Source organism: Cyrtonyx montezumae, unplaced genomic scaffold (assembly GCF_038088225.1).
Source record: "Cyrtonyx montezumae isolate F1298 unplaced genomic scaffold, pur_monq_1.0 scaffold_12, whole genome shotgun sequence".
NCBI lineage: Eukaryota > Metazoa > Chordata > Aves > Galliformes > Odontophoridae > Cyrtonyx > Cyrtonyx montezumae.
In genome coordinates, this window is record NW_027071848.1 from 11,107,929 (window position 1) to 11,121,410 (window position 13,482).

The following is a 13,482-nucleotide window of genomic DNA, read 5'->3' on the forward strand; positions in this document are numbered from 1 at the left end:
GAGCCAGAGAGCTGTGGCCATTTTGTCCTGGATTTTGAGAGACACTGACACATCTCCCTGTGTCACATCTCCCACACTGCATCATAGAGCAGCTCAGGTGCCCAGGACAACAGCTCTGGCAGAGAGGAGGTGTTTCCAGGCTTCTGTGTGAGCCATAAAGTAAAAACGTTGTGATTCTGAGAAGTCAGCAGCAGTGACTGAGAAGGGACAGGACATGTTCGGGAACTGGAAGTGAGCCAGCAGAAGGGCTTGTAACTCCAGCAGAAGATGCACAAAGACTCTTTAGGTACCTACACCTCTATTCAGGAGAGTATTTTTCTGTCTAGTGTACATGTAGGAGTTATTCAATACACCAGTGAAATGCCAGAAGAGAAAAAACAACAGCAAGCATTAGACAACAAAGTATACAAGATGTTTGATTTTTTTTAATTGTCGTGTGAAATCGGATAATGTGTAAACAAATCATGAAAAGTTCAAGAAAGAAGGTGGCACTTAGGTGTGTAATTATCCAGAGCATTTAAGTGGTTTTGGAATACCAAAGCTCTCAGGTCTGAATTCTTTGTCTTTTTGAAACACCTTCTTCAAGAGTTTGCTGACTTTCTCCCTGTGGGAATAAAACACAAGATGTTGAGACTATGCTGGAAATAGAGAACACAAACTACTCTTTTATTTCCAGTGTTCCTCTAGAATGCCCTGATGAAAATGGTGCCTAAAGGAAATGGCAAAGTTTATCCCACGAGGTCTGTTCCAGCTATGCTGCACTATTACTTCTGAGTAGTTGTTGCTTTCACTAATCTGCCCCATTGACTTGGTTATTAGGATGGTATCATTTTCCTGGGGAGCAATATCCAAAACTCAGCCAATATCCCCACTTGCTGAAATAGCTCATTTACAGAGTAAGGTCCATGGGATGTGTCAGGTAAGGCACAGGTGTGCAGGAAGACAGTGTGACAGGCCGCTGCACTGCCTCTCCGTCAGCTTTTGGTTGCAATGAGGACATGCTATGGAACAGAAATAGTGGATGGTGTATCCAGGAATGTGTTTTATTTATTTATTTATTTTCTGAGATTTACTCCTTTCTTTTTGGCAGTACAAGGAAGCCCCTGCAGTCAGGGAGAGTAGTGAAACCTATACACTGTTAAGTTTTATCATGAAAATCAAATGAATTTACCATATAACTTCTGAATTCCTTGCCTATCATCCTGAGGAAGTGTGAAGGTTTCTGGGTTCACATACGAGTAGAGAGGGTACATCAGGGCTCCACGGACATTTGAATGAGCAAGTCCCAGAGAATGGCCAAATTCATGAGCAGCAACAAGGAATAAATTAACTCCTGCAGCATAAAGGCATGGAAAAGTATGTTAAAGGTTGCGCATTTCTTTTTAACATGTAAAGAATCCAAGAAGCAGGACATTTAGTGTCTTTCATTCAGTTGAACTGAAGCACTGGTGTTTTGATTACTTCATAATGAACTTTCTCATTTAACTGTAATATTTTAATAAAAATATTGTTTTCCCTTGGGTACACACATAGAGACTCCGAGTCTCTTTCTCCCTCTTATTTCAATCAACCCTACTCCTACAAGCAAGTCACATCTTTTCATACTTCATGTAGAAAACAGAGGATCATGATCCTTGCGTGGCCTGTGAAAGTTGCTTTGAAATCCAGACAGACCAAGCATTATGTAACTGCTAATAATGAGGAAGCACAAGGACTTCAGTAGTTGAAAAGAAGGAAAGGTTGATACTGAAGTGGTACTGAAGCATGAAGTGTTATTGAAAACATTTCCTATGGCTGTGTTCTTGTGACACAAATATGCAAGATTTGCTCTTCCCCCTTCACAAACACAAATGAATTTTACCTTGATTGTATTTTGACCACCTTTCATCATCATCAAAATGAGCATCTCCACCTAGCCCCTCTCCAGGTTCAAAAGCATGAGCTAATGTGCCACTTCTTCCGTCAAAAGGATATCCGTCACCATGCGCTGCATTTGAGAAGGAAGAATTGTCATCAGATAGAATGAGCTCTAATTCCTACACTCAGCAAACTGAAGCATGTTGCTTGTTTGTGCTACTTTTTTTCATTATTCTTTAAAAAACAATCCTATTTATAACAGCAAATTTGTGGAAATGGAGAGCAAGGCTTTAAGAAACCTTTTCCAAATTCAAGACTTAGATCCAAAAATGAGACTCAAAAATTGGAACTTCTGCGTGCTTCAGAGGCAGCTGAGCCTCTGCCAGAAACCTGTTTCTGAGGCAGCATTTAGTGTTTATTTCAGAATAAATCCTTAATGCTAGACGTTATAAGCCCCTGAATGTTTTCACTGTAGATCAGTGCTGTGCAGTTTTAGACCCTCACTTGTACTGACTGTAGTGGAAGCCAATTGTTTGGGGTACAGAAAACTGTATTTGAATAGCTAAGTTCTTTTCTCCCCAGTCTTAGTATGGTCTATTACCTACTGCTACCACAGTGCTTTTGGGTGCTACCAGTCCCTACATGGAGATACAGGATATTTGAACCAAATCAGAAAATTTTCCCCTCCCACTGAGAGATCTTCAACTTGACTGAGAATTTCTGAGGTACTGAATACCCGTATTTGTCCTTTTCCTCAGACCATGGGGATGGACCCTGAGGCAGAGCTAGCACAGGCAGAGAGACCTAGTCCTGCTGCATGACAAGGGGTTAAAACCCATTCTGGCTTGGAGAATCCTTTCTCTCTTTGACTGGAACAATAATGGACTCTTCCTAGCAACATGCTTCCCAGGATCAAAGCAGGAGCTCAGCATGTTTTGGTGATTATATGCTGTTATGTGTGATGTAAACCAGGAGTCTGATCTTCACTTCCCATTGCTGGAGGTCTAGTAAATATCATTAATGGGTCTAGAGAGCAAGTCAGCTGACCTTAAAGTAGGCATTCAGTTTGGCTATGCTGAGTCAGTTTGGGTGCCAGACTTAAGTAAAAGACATGCCTACGTTCACTTATTAGCCTGAATCACAAGTGAGCATCTGAAATGACCCTAATGATCATCCCTATTTATCATCCTCTGTCTCTAAGACCTTGCAGTCTTAGGGTCCACCAGTGAGATTACTTCTAGGAGAAAATCAATGAGAAGATCCTCTCTGTGACTAACTCAGAGAGCTTGGAACAGGCTACCCAGGGAGGCTGTGGATTCTTCTTCCATGGAGATATTTAAAAGCCACCAGAATGCCTACCTGTGCAGCCTGCTGTAGGGAGCTGCTTCGCATGGGGGCTGGACTCGATCTCTGGAGGTCCCTTCCAACCCCTACAACTCTGTGATTCTGTGAACCTTAATGCACCCCAGCTTTGCAAAAGATGCTCAGTCCAGATAACCAAATTGGAGCTAGTCCAAACTGAAGCTGCCTGAGCCTGTCTGAATTCAGCTTTGTGGATGCTGGATCTTCAGCACAGCTGTTTTCCTCTACAGACCTATTCTCTTTTATTTGGTTTGCACTGCTTTTCAGATGGACAGATGGACACCAGAGCATCTAAAATTGGTGCTCTGCCCCAGTTTGGAGTTGAATTCTCCCTCCCTTTCACAACTGTAACTCCTAATGGATTTTCTAATGGTTACATAGGATTTAAACTGATTCATGTTATATAAAACTGATGGCAAACTCTAAGCAAAGATATTGGTAATTCCAAACTTGTTATTCTTTCTTAAGCCTCTGGCTATAAGAGCACATGCTGTAAGTCAGACAAGGAGCACTGCATTTTAAAAATCATATAGTCTCACCACGGCGTGCAAATTTAATCACGATGTCTGCAGGTCCCCTGGTAACTTTTTTGAAGTGCAATGGAGTCACATCACTCCATACCATCAAAGCCCTTCTAATTGCATAATCCACATATTCTCGGGGTAGATCAGGTGTGTAATTAACAATCCTAACAGCAAAAGGAAACAGATAAATGACATTTAAGCTGTGAAGGAAACCTGCATAGTTAATCTCAAAACTACTCCTTTCTCTATAAATCTAAAACACCACTAACTTGTAGGTCAAGTATTTCTTCTTCCATCGTGGACTTCCAGAAAACGTTTGGTAGTTTGCTATATCAGGGATTCCGCATCTGGGCTGTTCCATTATGTTTTTTGTTTCTGCATTTAATTTTCCAGTTACAGTCAGGTGGAAAAACTTCTGCATTTCTTTAATCCTTTCTTCTAGGCTGATGACAGGGTGTTTTTCAAGAAGTGGAAAGAATTTGTTAAGATATGTCTGGAAGAGGAAAGGAAAACAAGAATTAGTATGTATACCCTCGTTCTTTCAGCAATTGCATTTTACATTTGATTGAACTGCTTCATTGTCCTGCAGTCATGGCTCACTTAGATGTATTTTTTTTTATCCCATTTCAGTTTAAAAAATGACATTTTTACTGTAGTACAGACCAACATACATGAAAAGAGTTGAACAGTAAAACATTGTTAGCAAGCAGTCCCTTCAAGTAAGTGCAGTTTAGTGAGTATTCAAATTCACAGAGCTCCAAAATAGTTTAAAAATATTATTGTGATGTTTTAAAAGCTGTATGCCCCCCACTATTTACCAGTTGCAACTCCATCTCTTTTTGCAAGTTTGACTTAGGCTGTTTAAGCCAATCAGCAAGTTTAAGTAGTTCTATGTCACCTCTGCAAAAATTAAGAGAAGATAATATAAACAGACAGGAAAGGAATGCAAAAGCTAATTAAAAAATCAGGCTATTCACAGTGCAGTTATGTTGTCTTCCTGGTAACGTACCTGTGCGATGTCTAAGTCTGTGTTGCTCCATAATGCTGGTTTATGCTGTACTGGAAAAGGAAGGCTCTGAGGTAGGAGAATGGCAGCACAAAGTAGGAGGTATTGCATAGTGACCAGCATTGCCAAGGAGCCTCACTGCTGCAGAGAATGTCTCCCAAGAGCAGAGCTTATATAGATCTTGCGAGCTCCATGCGGCAAGCATGTACGTGACTCAGTTTTCAGTGGTATTAATGCAGTGGCATGGCTACTCTAAGAAATAAATGAAAGCATGTTAAACAAATACTCCCTTTGACTTCCCTGTTGATGTCATGTCACGGCTAGCAGCCAGTTTTGGCTCTCTCTTTTCATATTATTTTAGAAGTGAAACCACAGGGTTGCAGAGTTCACTTTCTGTAACTTCACTGATATAGTCACCGTATAATCACCTCTTACTACATTTCCCCCAAGTTCCTTATACACAATTTTGCAGTACTTTGGTCTAACAACTTGCCTGTGTTGATGCAGGGGCAGAGATGAGATGGATGGGTGCTCTATCTCACCAGAGAAGAATATGTGAAAGCCTCCAAGAAAAAATAGAGTTTACCCTGACAAGTATGTAGTCATCTACTTCCACTTCTACCAGTGCAACCTGCTGGAGGACCATGGTGAAGGAAACCAATGCTGAGTGGACTTGCCTTGTCCCCTGAGACTAGCTCTTTCTCACCTGTACTTAGGTAAATCCCACTGGAAGTGATAGGTTTTGAGAAATGGAAACAGCAGTCTGCAAGCTGATTTGTGATTTTTTTTCAGACTGTGCATTTCTGTGACAGTGTCATCTCTAATTCAGAAGGAATTACACAGAAAAATACTGCTTCTCACAACAGGATAGCTCATGTGGGTGTAAGTGAACATCAGTGGATGAGTTTCTGGGTTACTGATTTAATTCATATACTTCTGACTGGTTAGAAAGACTTCTGATTTCAGGGAGAGATGATCCGTACCAAAAAAACTGCTGAATTATGCAGGAGAACTTCAGAAATAGTTGTCAAAGGACTGGCTCTTTGTATGATCACTTCTGTACATTTTTGGTAGGCCTACAGGAAACCTGTGAATTTTGAAACTGGGAAACGTGATGACAAAAGCTGATCAGCTAGAAGCAGGTTTGGCTTCTTCTTCTTCAGCAACTGGCTTTATATCTGATTGTGGCAGTCAAGTAGAATCTGGACCATGGTCTGGGTAGCAGGTGAGATGTGTTTAAGCCTCTTTGAGCTCTCTGAGTCTTGGGTGTGATACTGATTAATTCCTCACATACTTCATAAGAATTTGAAGCCCCACTACAATTGACAGACTATTGAGCAACTCCCTTGTATCTTTAACTGGGCCATGGACCCAGCTGAAAATGAGAGTTTAAGTGTGAGAGCTTGGTGAGAAAGGTCAGATTTTATGCTCTATTTTCTTTTCTCCTCAAAATTTGTCAAATCTCTTCCTTTTCCATAGAATCATAGAATCACCAAGACTGGAAAAGAGCTGCAAGATCATCCATTCCAACCATGTGCCTATCACTAATAGTTCTTTTTTTAATTTTTGTTTCAAAAAAGAGAGAAGATTTCAGTGAATGTGAATATTAAATTGAAACAAAAATCTTCCCATGAAAATGAATTTTCTGTTTTTCTTTTTCTTTTTTTTTCCTCAAAATCATTGGGAATAAATCTGATTATAATAAGAAGATCAATATCAAAAGGAAATTGATGTTATTTTTATGATATAACTGCATTAGTTTTACACAGTCTTTTTACCTTGGTTTTGAATGACAAAAAATGTTGTGGGTTGTGAAAAACCATTTCCTGCCCTATAATAGACACATCACTTACATTCAGCAGAGAACCTATGCCTATGCCAGACGGTAGAGGAAGTTCAAAGAGGCTGGAAGAAATAATGGCTGCAGTAACTGTAGCCACACAATTAAAATAGAAGTGCACCATGAAGTCAATTGAGGAGGGCTGGAATATTGCCACTGAAACCTTTACACCCTGATATTTTTTGAGGTGAGTAACTCTACTGTGAACAGGGGTACTCCATGAAATCATGTCCTTTGAAGAACCCCTTGATGAGCATCAGAGTCTTTTTGGCCTAGGGAAAATTATATACAGAGCTATAAAATCCTGAACCTCCTCTGGACAGGGGTGATTTAGTGCTCTGCAGTGGGATGAAAAAGTGAAGTAAAACTGAGTGATTCAGTGGTGAATCTCTGTTTCCTGGTCATTTGACTTGGACAGGAGGCTCAGCTGGATTCTGGCTAACCTGAGTGTGGCCAACACTGGGTTTGATGTGTGTCAAGAGTTGCTAAGTTGTCTTTGTGAATGCAGTGGGTCTGACTGCGATATGGTTAGTGTTATGTGTAGCAGACTACATGGTTTGGGGATTTGTGGTTAGAAGTGTTGATCAGTGCTTTATGTATTGGTGAGCAGTATTTGCACAAGAGCAAAGCTTTCTGTTTTCCCTATTGAATAGGATGAAGTTGGACAAAAAACTAGGAAAGGACAAAGCTAGGACAACTGATGTGAATTTGCCAAAGGGATATCTACATGATATTATGTCATGTTCAGAAATAAAATTGGGCTAGCAGAAGAAGAAGGAGGGAACATTCTGAGGTGGCAATTTTTTGGAGACTAGCTTGACATCAATGTGCTTGAGGGAGGTGATGAGAGATTGCCTTGACATAACTTCTTTCTTTTTTTTCCCCCTAGTTTCTTCACTTACTAATTTTTTTTTTTTTATCTCAATCAATGAGTTTCTTCGATTTTGCTCTTTCTACTAGTTCATGGATCCTACTGCAGATGGGGAGTGAGCTATCAGTTGTGTAGAGATCAGTTTTTGGCCATGGAAGAACAGGCAAAAGGAGTGGGCAAAAATTTCTGGGAAATGTTTTGTTTGGGTCACCTGTGAATTATGCAATATCACCTATAAGCTCTTAACAAACCGGATAGACCTGGATTTTTATGGTCTCTAGGACACTTGATACCTTTTGTTTTGTTATCTGGTTATTTAATAAGGCTAAAAAAAATATTTCAAACTTGCATTTGTGACCTGGCTGGTATTTTTCCGCAAAACAAAGCTTTGGTATCCTTGTCTCAGCTTTGCATGGTGCAGTCCTTCTGGATGCAGAACTACCTCTGAGCAACACAAATGCAGAGTCCCCTCATGGTTATTGATGGCCATTTTTCTTGACTAATTCTTGACTCTAGAGGGTGCCCCATTTTCATGGTGTCTGCAATCCACTTCCATAGGTATTAACCATGATGGGATTTCTTTGATAGTCCCTTGGCACAAGGAATCCAGGGATTCTTATCTCCTTTGTGTGAGAACAGACAACTGCAGTTACTGCTGCCCAGCCACTGAGGTCCTGCCTTGGCCTCTCACCATTGCCCATCCCCGGAGGGAGACAATCCAGTTCTTCCCTCTGTTCATCTGGATCAAGCTGCATTAAGCTATTTCTCAGCAGGATGTACCTCACACCCCATGGCTTTAGGGGAAGAAAGGCCTGAGGAAGGGATTATGTATTTGAGTTCAGCACAAACAACGTGACAAGATCTAACAGACTTAGCTTACAATTAATTAAGCAATCTCAGCTTGTGGATTTATGATCTTATTGTTGTTTAGAGTTGCTTTGTATTCAATGACTTTCTATTTAGAACAGTTTGTCTGGGTCATCATGTGGGAAAAGGACATAAATGTGGAGAAAAATTCTTACAATAAGCATCTTGCACAGCAAATCACAAAGGAAGTATCCCACCTGTGTTAGGTTTGACATCCTGTCTTGTTGAATTTGTTTGCTTCCTTGTTCAATGCCAAGGAAAAGAAGTTTCCAGGTAAGAGAAACATAGAGATCTCCCAAAATTTTCCTCATAATAATTTGCTTTATTCAATTTAAATTGAAGTCATAAGATATAACCCTTGGGTGAATGCAATCTTTCAGACAGAAAGAAGGGAAAAGGGCAGAAGGTCAACCAGCCGCATTTCACTGCAGTATGGATGCAAACCTTGCTGGCACAGGAGCTGGGGCATGACCTCCTAGATGCACTTTCATTTGTGAATTCTTTATTTGTAAGTCTGTCTCAATGCTGGAGTGGGCCAAGATGCAGTGCTTATATCTTGCCTTGATAAAGACATATAACTTAATGCAGGAAACCTTTAAGTTCACACTTGGCCTAAAGCAGCCTCAGATTTCTAGTAATGAAGCAAATCTCTGAGATAAGTAGCAGAGTCCCATTTAAAATGGACTGGTTGTGCAGTGGTGTTGCAGGGGCAGGCAGAATACGTTGAAGTAGTATGGAAAGATATACTGCACTCAGGTGTCCACACTAAATGTTACCCAAAATAAGGAGAAAAAAAAGCAAGTCATGCTGAGTTTTCTAGAATGCTGCATTTTGACCTTGACACCATTAAAAAGCAACACAAGCTTTACAAAGCTGCACAGCCCACTAAGAGCTGCTTGCACTCTAGTGGTGAAGACTGAGTCACAAAGCAGTCTTGCTAACTTCTGCACAGTTATTCACATAGCTGCTCACCAGCATGAGTGGTTGCTTAACCAGATCCCATGTGACTAACCAAATCAGAAATACAAGGAAAAGCAGGAGAAGAAATTTCAGAAAATTAGTTAAGTCTGTTCAGTCACATACCAGCAGAAGAGCAGAGATGGCTTAGCATTATAACCTTTTCCTTTAATATACTCATGTTCCTTAAGGCATCCATGTCCTTCTGCTGGGTTTTACACATCTGCCTGTTGTGCAGCAGTGCCAAATTCCACCCCTGTGAGGAAAGAGTAACTCTGAGGTTGGAATTCAATTTGATGTTTGCTTACGTCTGTACCCAGTGAGACAGTTAGGATGAAGCCACAGTAGTCCACCTGGATGTGAAGAAGCTCCAGCAGACATGGCAGAAATCCAGCATGAATGAACAGGCAACTCCAGAGTGAGCTCAAATGCAAAGAAGGGACTGACAGGAGATATACGTGGAGATGGGCTAGCTGAGGGGCATGCAGGGATGCATTCTGAGAAAACAGAAATGAGCTAGAACTGAAAGAAGTGATGGATGTGAAGGGCAATAAGTACATTGGCAGCAAAGGGGCTGTGGCAGACTACACTGGCAGACTATGGAAACTGTGGTTGCACGACTCAGCAGCCCAGGGAAATTAATGATTGAGGACATAAAAAGGCTGAAGTACTTACAGTTGCCTCTTCCTGTGTTGTTACTGGTGTCAGCTGCCCTCATGCTTCACAAACCCTGGAGGCTGGTGGCAGAGTGTGGCTACAGAGCAAGGCATTTCCCTATTTAGAAGGAGCTCCAAGCAGAGACCACATACAGAAATTGGTCCAAATATGTCCATGGGACTAAAGAGAGTTCACCCACAGGCGCTGAGAGAAACAGCTGATTTCTATCAAGGTCCATATTTTTTGGTCTAGATGACCTCTAATTATCCTTCCCAGATTTTTTTTCCAGTTTATTCAGTGAATTTAAAAATAAAAAAAGAAAAAAGAAATCTGAAATGTGGAACATTTTGCTGTTGGAAAGCTGAATTGATAAGACAATGTGATAAGTTTCTCTGATAGAAAAGTATACCATGAGAATAGAAAGACTTCTCAATGTTTCAGTTGTTCATTTGTTCTCCATCAAATAACTTTTGAAGATGACATAATTCTTGAGACTTTTTGAATGAAAATCTTGATTTTTTCAGTTCATACAGTGCAGCAGTAGCTGTGCCCTGAAGGAGCCTGCAACCCACGGAGAGCCCACAGAGCAGGACCTGGGCTGGGGCTGCTGAAGCCTGTGGAGAGCAGCCCACAGTGGGGCAGGAGAGCTGGAAGGAATGTGCACATGGGGATCCACACTGGAGCAGTTCATGAAGAACTGGAGCCCTTGGGAACAACAAAGACATTTGGTGAAAGTCTGTATGAGACTCAGACAAGAGCAGAAGAGTGTGTGGAGGAAGGGTCAACACGAAGTGTTATGAACTGACCACATCATTTTGTGCCCCTTGAGCTTGTAGGAGTGGCAGAAGAGTGAGGAGTGAAATAGTTTAACAGAGACTGGTAGAGAAGGTGATTTTAGTTTTGCCTTTATTTCTCACTGCTATATTTTTATTTGACAGTAAATAAAATTAATCTTCCCCAACCTTCATCATATTCTCTCCCCCAGTCCTGTTGAGGCAAGTAGCAAGAGACCAGCTGGATTGGCATCTGGCAGCATCAGGGTCAGCCCAGTACCTATAGAGCTTTCAGGGAAAAAAACGTGTTGGGGGAATTTCACATCACAGTCCAGTTATTGCTGAAAGTCTGCCTAGACTTCCCAGACACCAAAGTATATGTCTATATTATAGTTTAGATGTGGGAGCAAAATACTACCAGAGGTACACCCATCATCCTGGCCCTTTAAAATCAAGTTGTCATCACTACATTTCCTCTAGAAGCAATTATAACTGATATGTGGACATGGGTCAGGAATAAAAGGCTGCTGTGTATTTTAATCCTTTGTTTCTTTACAATAATGTGTAGCAAAGGAAGATTACACATTTAAGGAAGACACTCCCCAGTCTTGGTTCTGTGTCCCAAAACTACTGTAGGCTCATAGTTTGTGTACTTACGTAACACAAGTTTACATTTTTATAGAAGGTGGAAACTAACCTGGCTAACCTGCCTGATGACTGAAAAATAATGCAGCATTTTGCTACAAATAAGCAGGCTTTTACAGTTAGATTTAATTTGTGACTGCAACATGTATGAATATGACCTGCCCCAGCTGGATTTTTATCTGGTTTGCTCCAGAGGTAGTTGTCATTTACTGCTCTAAAAAGAGTGGAAGGACTGTGCCGACAGACTGCACTGGGAGATCGGTGACTATACTATTATAAGTTGAAAAATACCAAGCCCACCATGTGGTATTTTTTCTGTTGCTTAAAATTAGTGTATACTAATTGCAACAGAAAGATGTTAGCCTGCGTTGGCTGTTACAGATATTGCACTTTGGATTTTGATGGCTTCACAAATTCTGGGACAGAAAGTACTCACTTCAGTGATGTGAATGTTCCTCTCAAGCAGTGATGTCTTTTCCTGTGGTTAATATGAGCAATAGTCCCAGTCTTGAGTGAACAGATGCATCGTACACTTACTGACACCAGTGGTTTTAGAATTATTAGTCTTCTTTATGAAGTGTCATTCATTGCCTTACTACCATGGTTCCTTGAGAAAAAGCAAAATCTACATCTTGTTAGGCTTTTGTTCAGGATGTCTGATTGAAAATACTGAGGTCAGTTACATTAATTACATAGGTTACTCTGAAAGTAATGGCTCCTATTTATTCCCATGGGAACTACAACAAATACAAGGAGCACAGCAACACTATTTGATAGAGCACATTCTCAACTACGAAACATTGTTTTTCAGCATAGTCACCACCATGAGCTGCACACCTTCGCCACTGATGAACAAGAGCCGCATGTCACGCTTATAAAAATCTGCACCAGTGGAAGCCACACACTTTTTCACTGCTTCTTTGATGGTGTTGCTAGGAAAATGTTGCCCATGCAGTCTGTCTGTCATTGAAAAGAACAGATGCAAGTCAGGAGGCACTGAATCAGAGCTATACAGTGAGTGAGGTAGGAGAGTCTAGCCGAAATGGCAGTGTGATCCATGGTTTTCAAACTGGTAAGTTGGGTCTGGTGTTTTTGTGTTGCAAGAGTTTGGTTGTCTTCTTCTCTAACCTGACTCTGGAAGTTTGAGCCTTCACCTTAGTCATTGAAGCAGTCAGAATTGATGATTTTTCTGGTTTCCAGGAAATCCAGAAGGATCGCCCCTTTACTATCTTAAAAGACAGTGCTTATCACTTTACCTGCTGCGGATTGCAACTTTTCTTCCCTTTTCTTTGATGGGGAGTGCACATCACCACTCCATGCACAGCTGTTTTTACTTCTGCTTGTAGTGCTGACACCACATTTCATCACTGGTAATGATGTGATACAGGAAACTGCCACCTGCAGCCTCACATCTGTTCAGTGGGTCCTGACAAACATGCATACAGTGATTTTTCTGTTCCTGTGGGAGCCATTTGGGACAAACTTTGTGCTATTAAAGATTCTTTTCAGCTCTGTACACATTGCCCTGGTTGTAATCTACCAGTTCATGTGGATGAGCAAATTCAGACACTCTCCATTTCATGGTGTGACAAATGTACAAGGTCGTCCAGAACATGACTTGTCTTTCTTGTTGCTGTCACCTCTGCTGAGACACATCACCCGCCTCCCCACAATTTAAGGTATATTACTGTTTAACTATTATAGAGTACAACCCTTTGGGACTGGGGAAAAACAATTCTACAACAGTAGAGAAACATGATGCTGAGAGCTGGGACTGCTCAGCATGGAGAAGAAGAGACTCAGTGCGACCTCGTCAGTATCTGTAAATATGTGAGGAGAGGATGCAAAGAGAATGGAGCCTGACTCTGCTCAGTGGTGCCCAGTGCCAAAGGAAGAGATAATAATCACAAACTGACACACAGGAGCTTCCCTCTGAACACAAGAAGAATGTTATGCCGTGCAGTGACAGAGCACTGGCACAGGATGCCCAGAGGCTGTGAGGTCTCCTCCTGGGAGATTTCCCAAAGCTGCTTGGACATAGCCCTGGGCACTCTGCTCTGGGTGTCCCTACTGGAGGAGGGATTGGGCCAGAGGAACCCTGAAGTCTCTTCCAAACTCAGCCA

The 13,482-nt window shown here is 41.3% G+C and overlaps 1 protein-coding gene across 1 annotated transcript; it reads right to left on the bottom strand.

The window, feature by feature from the left end:
- Positions 1-429: 429 nt before the first annotated feature.
- MMP7 (matrix metallopeptidase 7) lies at positions 430-4,880 on the bottom strand. Its single transcript, XM_065730340.1, has 6 exons — positions 4,753-4,880; positions 4,013-4,236; positions 3,759-3,907; positions 1,862-1,987; positions 1,172-1,333; positions 430-604 (listed from the first exon to the last, which is right to left on the bottom strand). The coding sequence occupies exons 1-6, from the start codon at positions 4,870-4,872 to the stop codon at positions 582-584; spliced, it is 804 nt and encodes a 267-aa protein (XP_065586412.1). The 5' UTR covers positions 4,873-4,880; the 3' UTR covers positions 430-581.
- Positions 4,881-13,482: the final 8,602 nt, after the last annotated feature.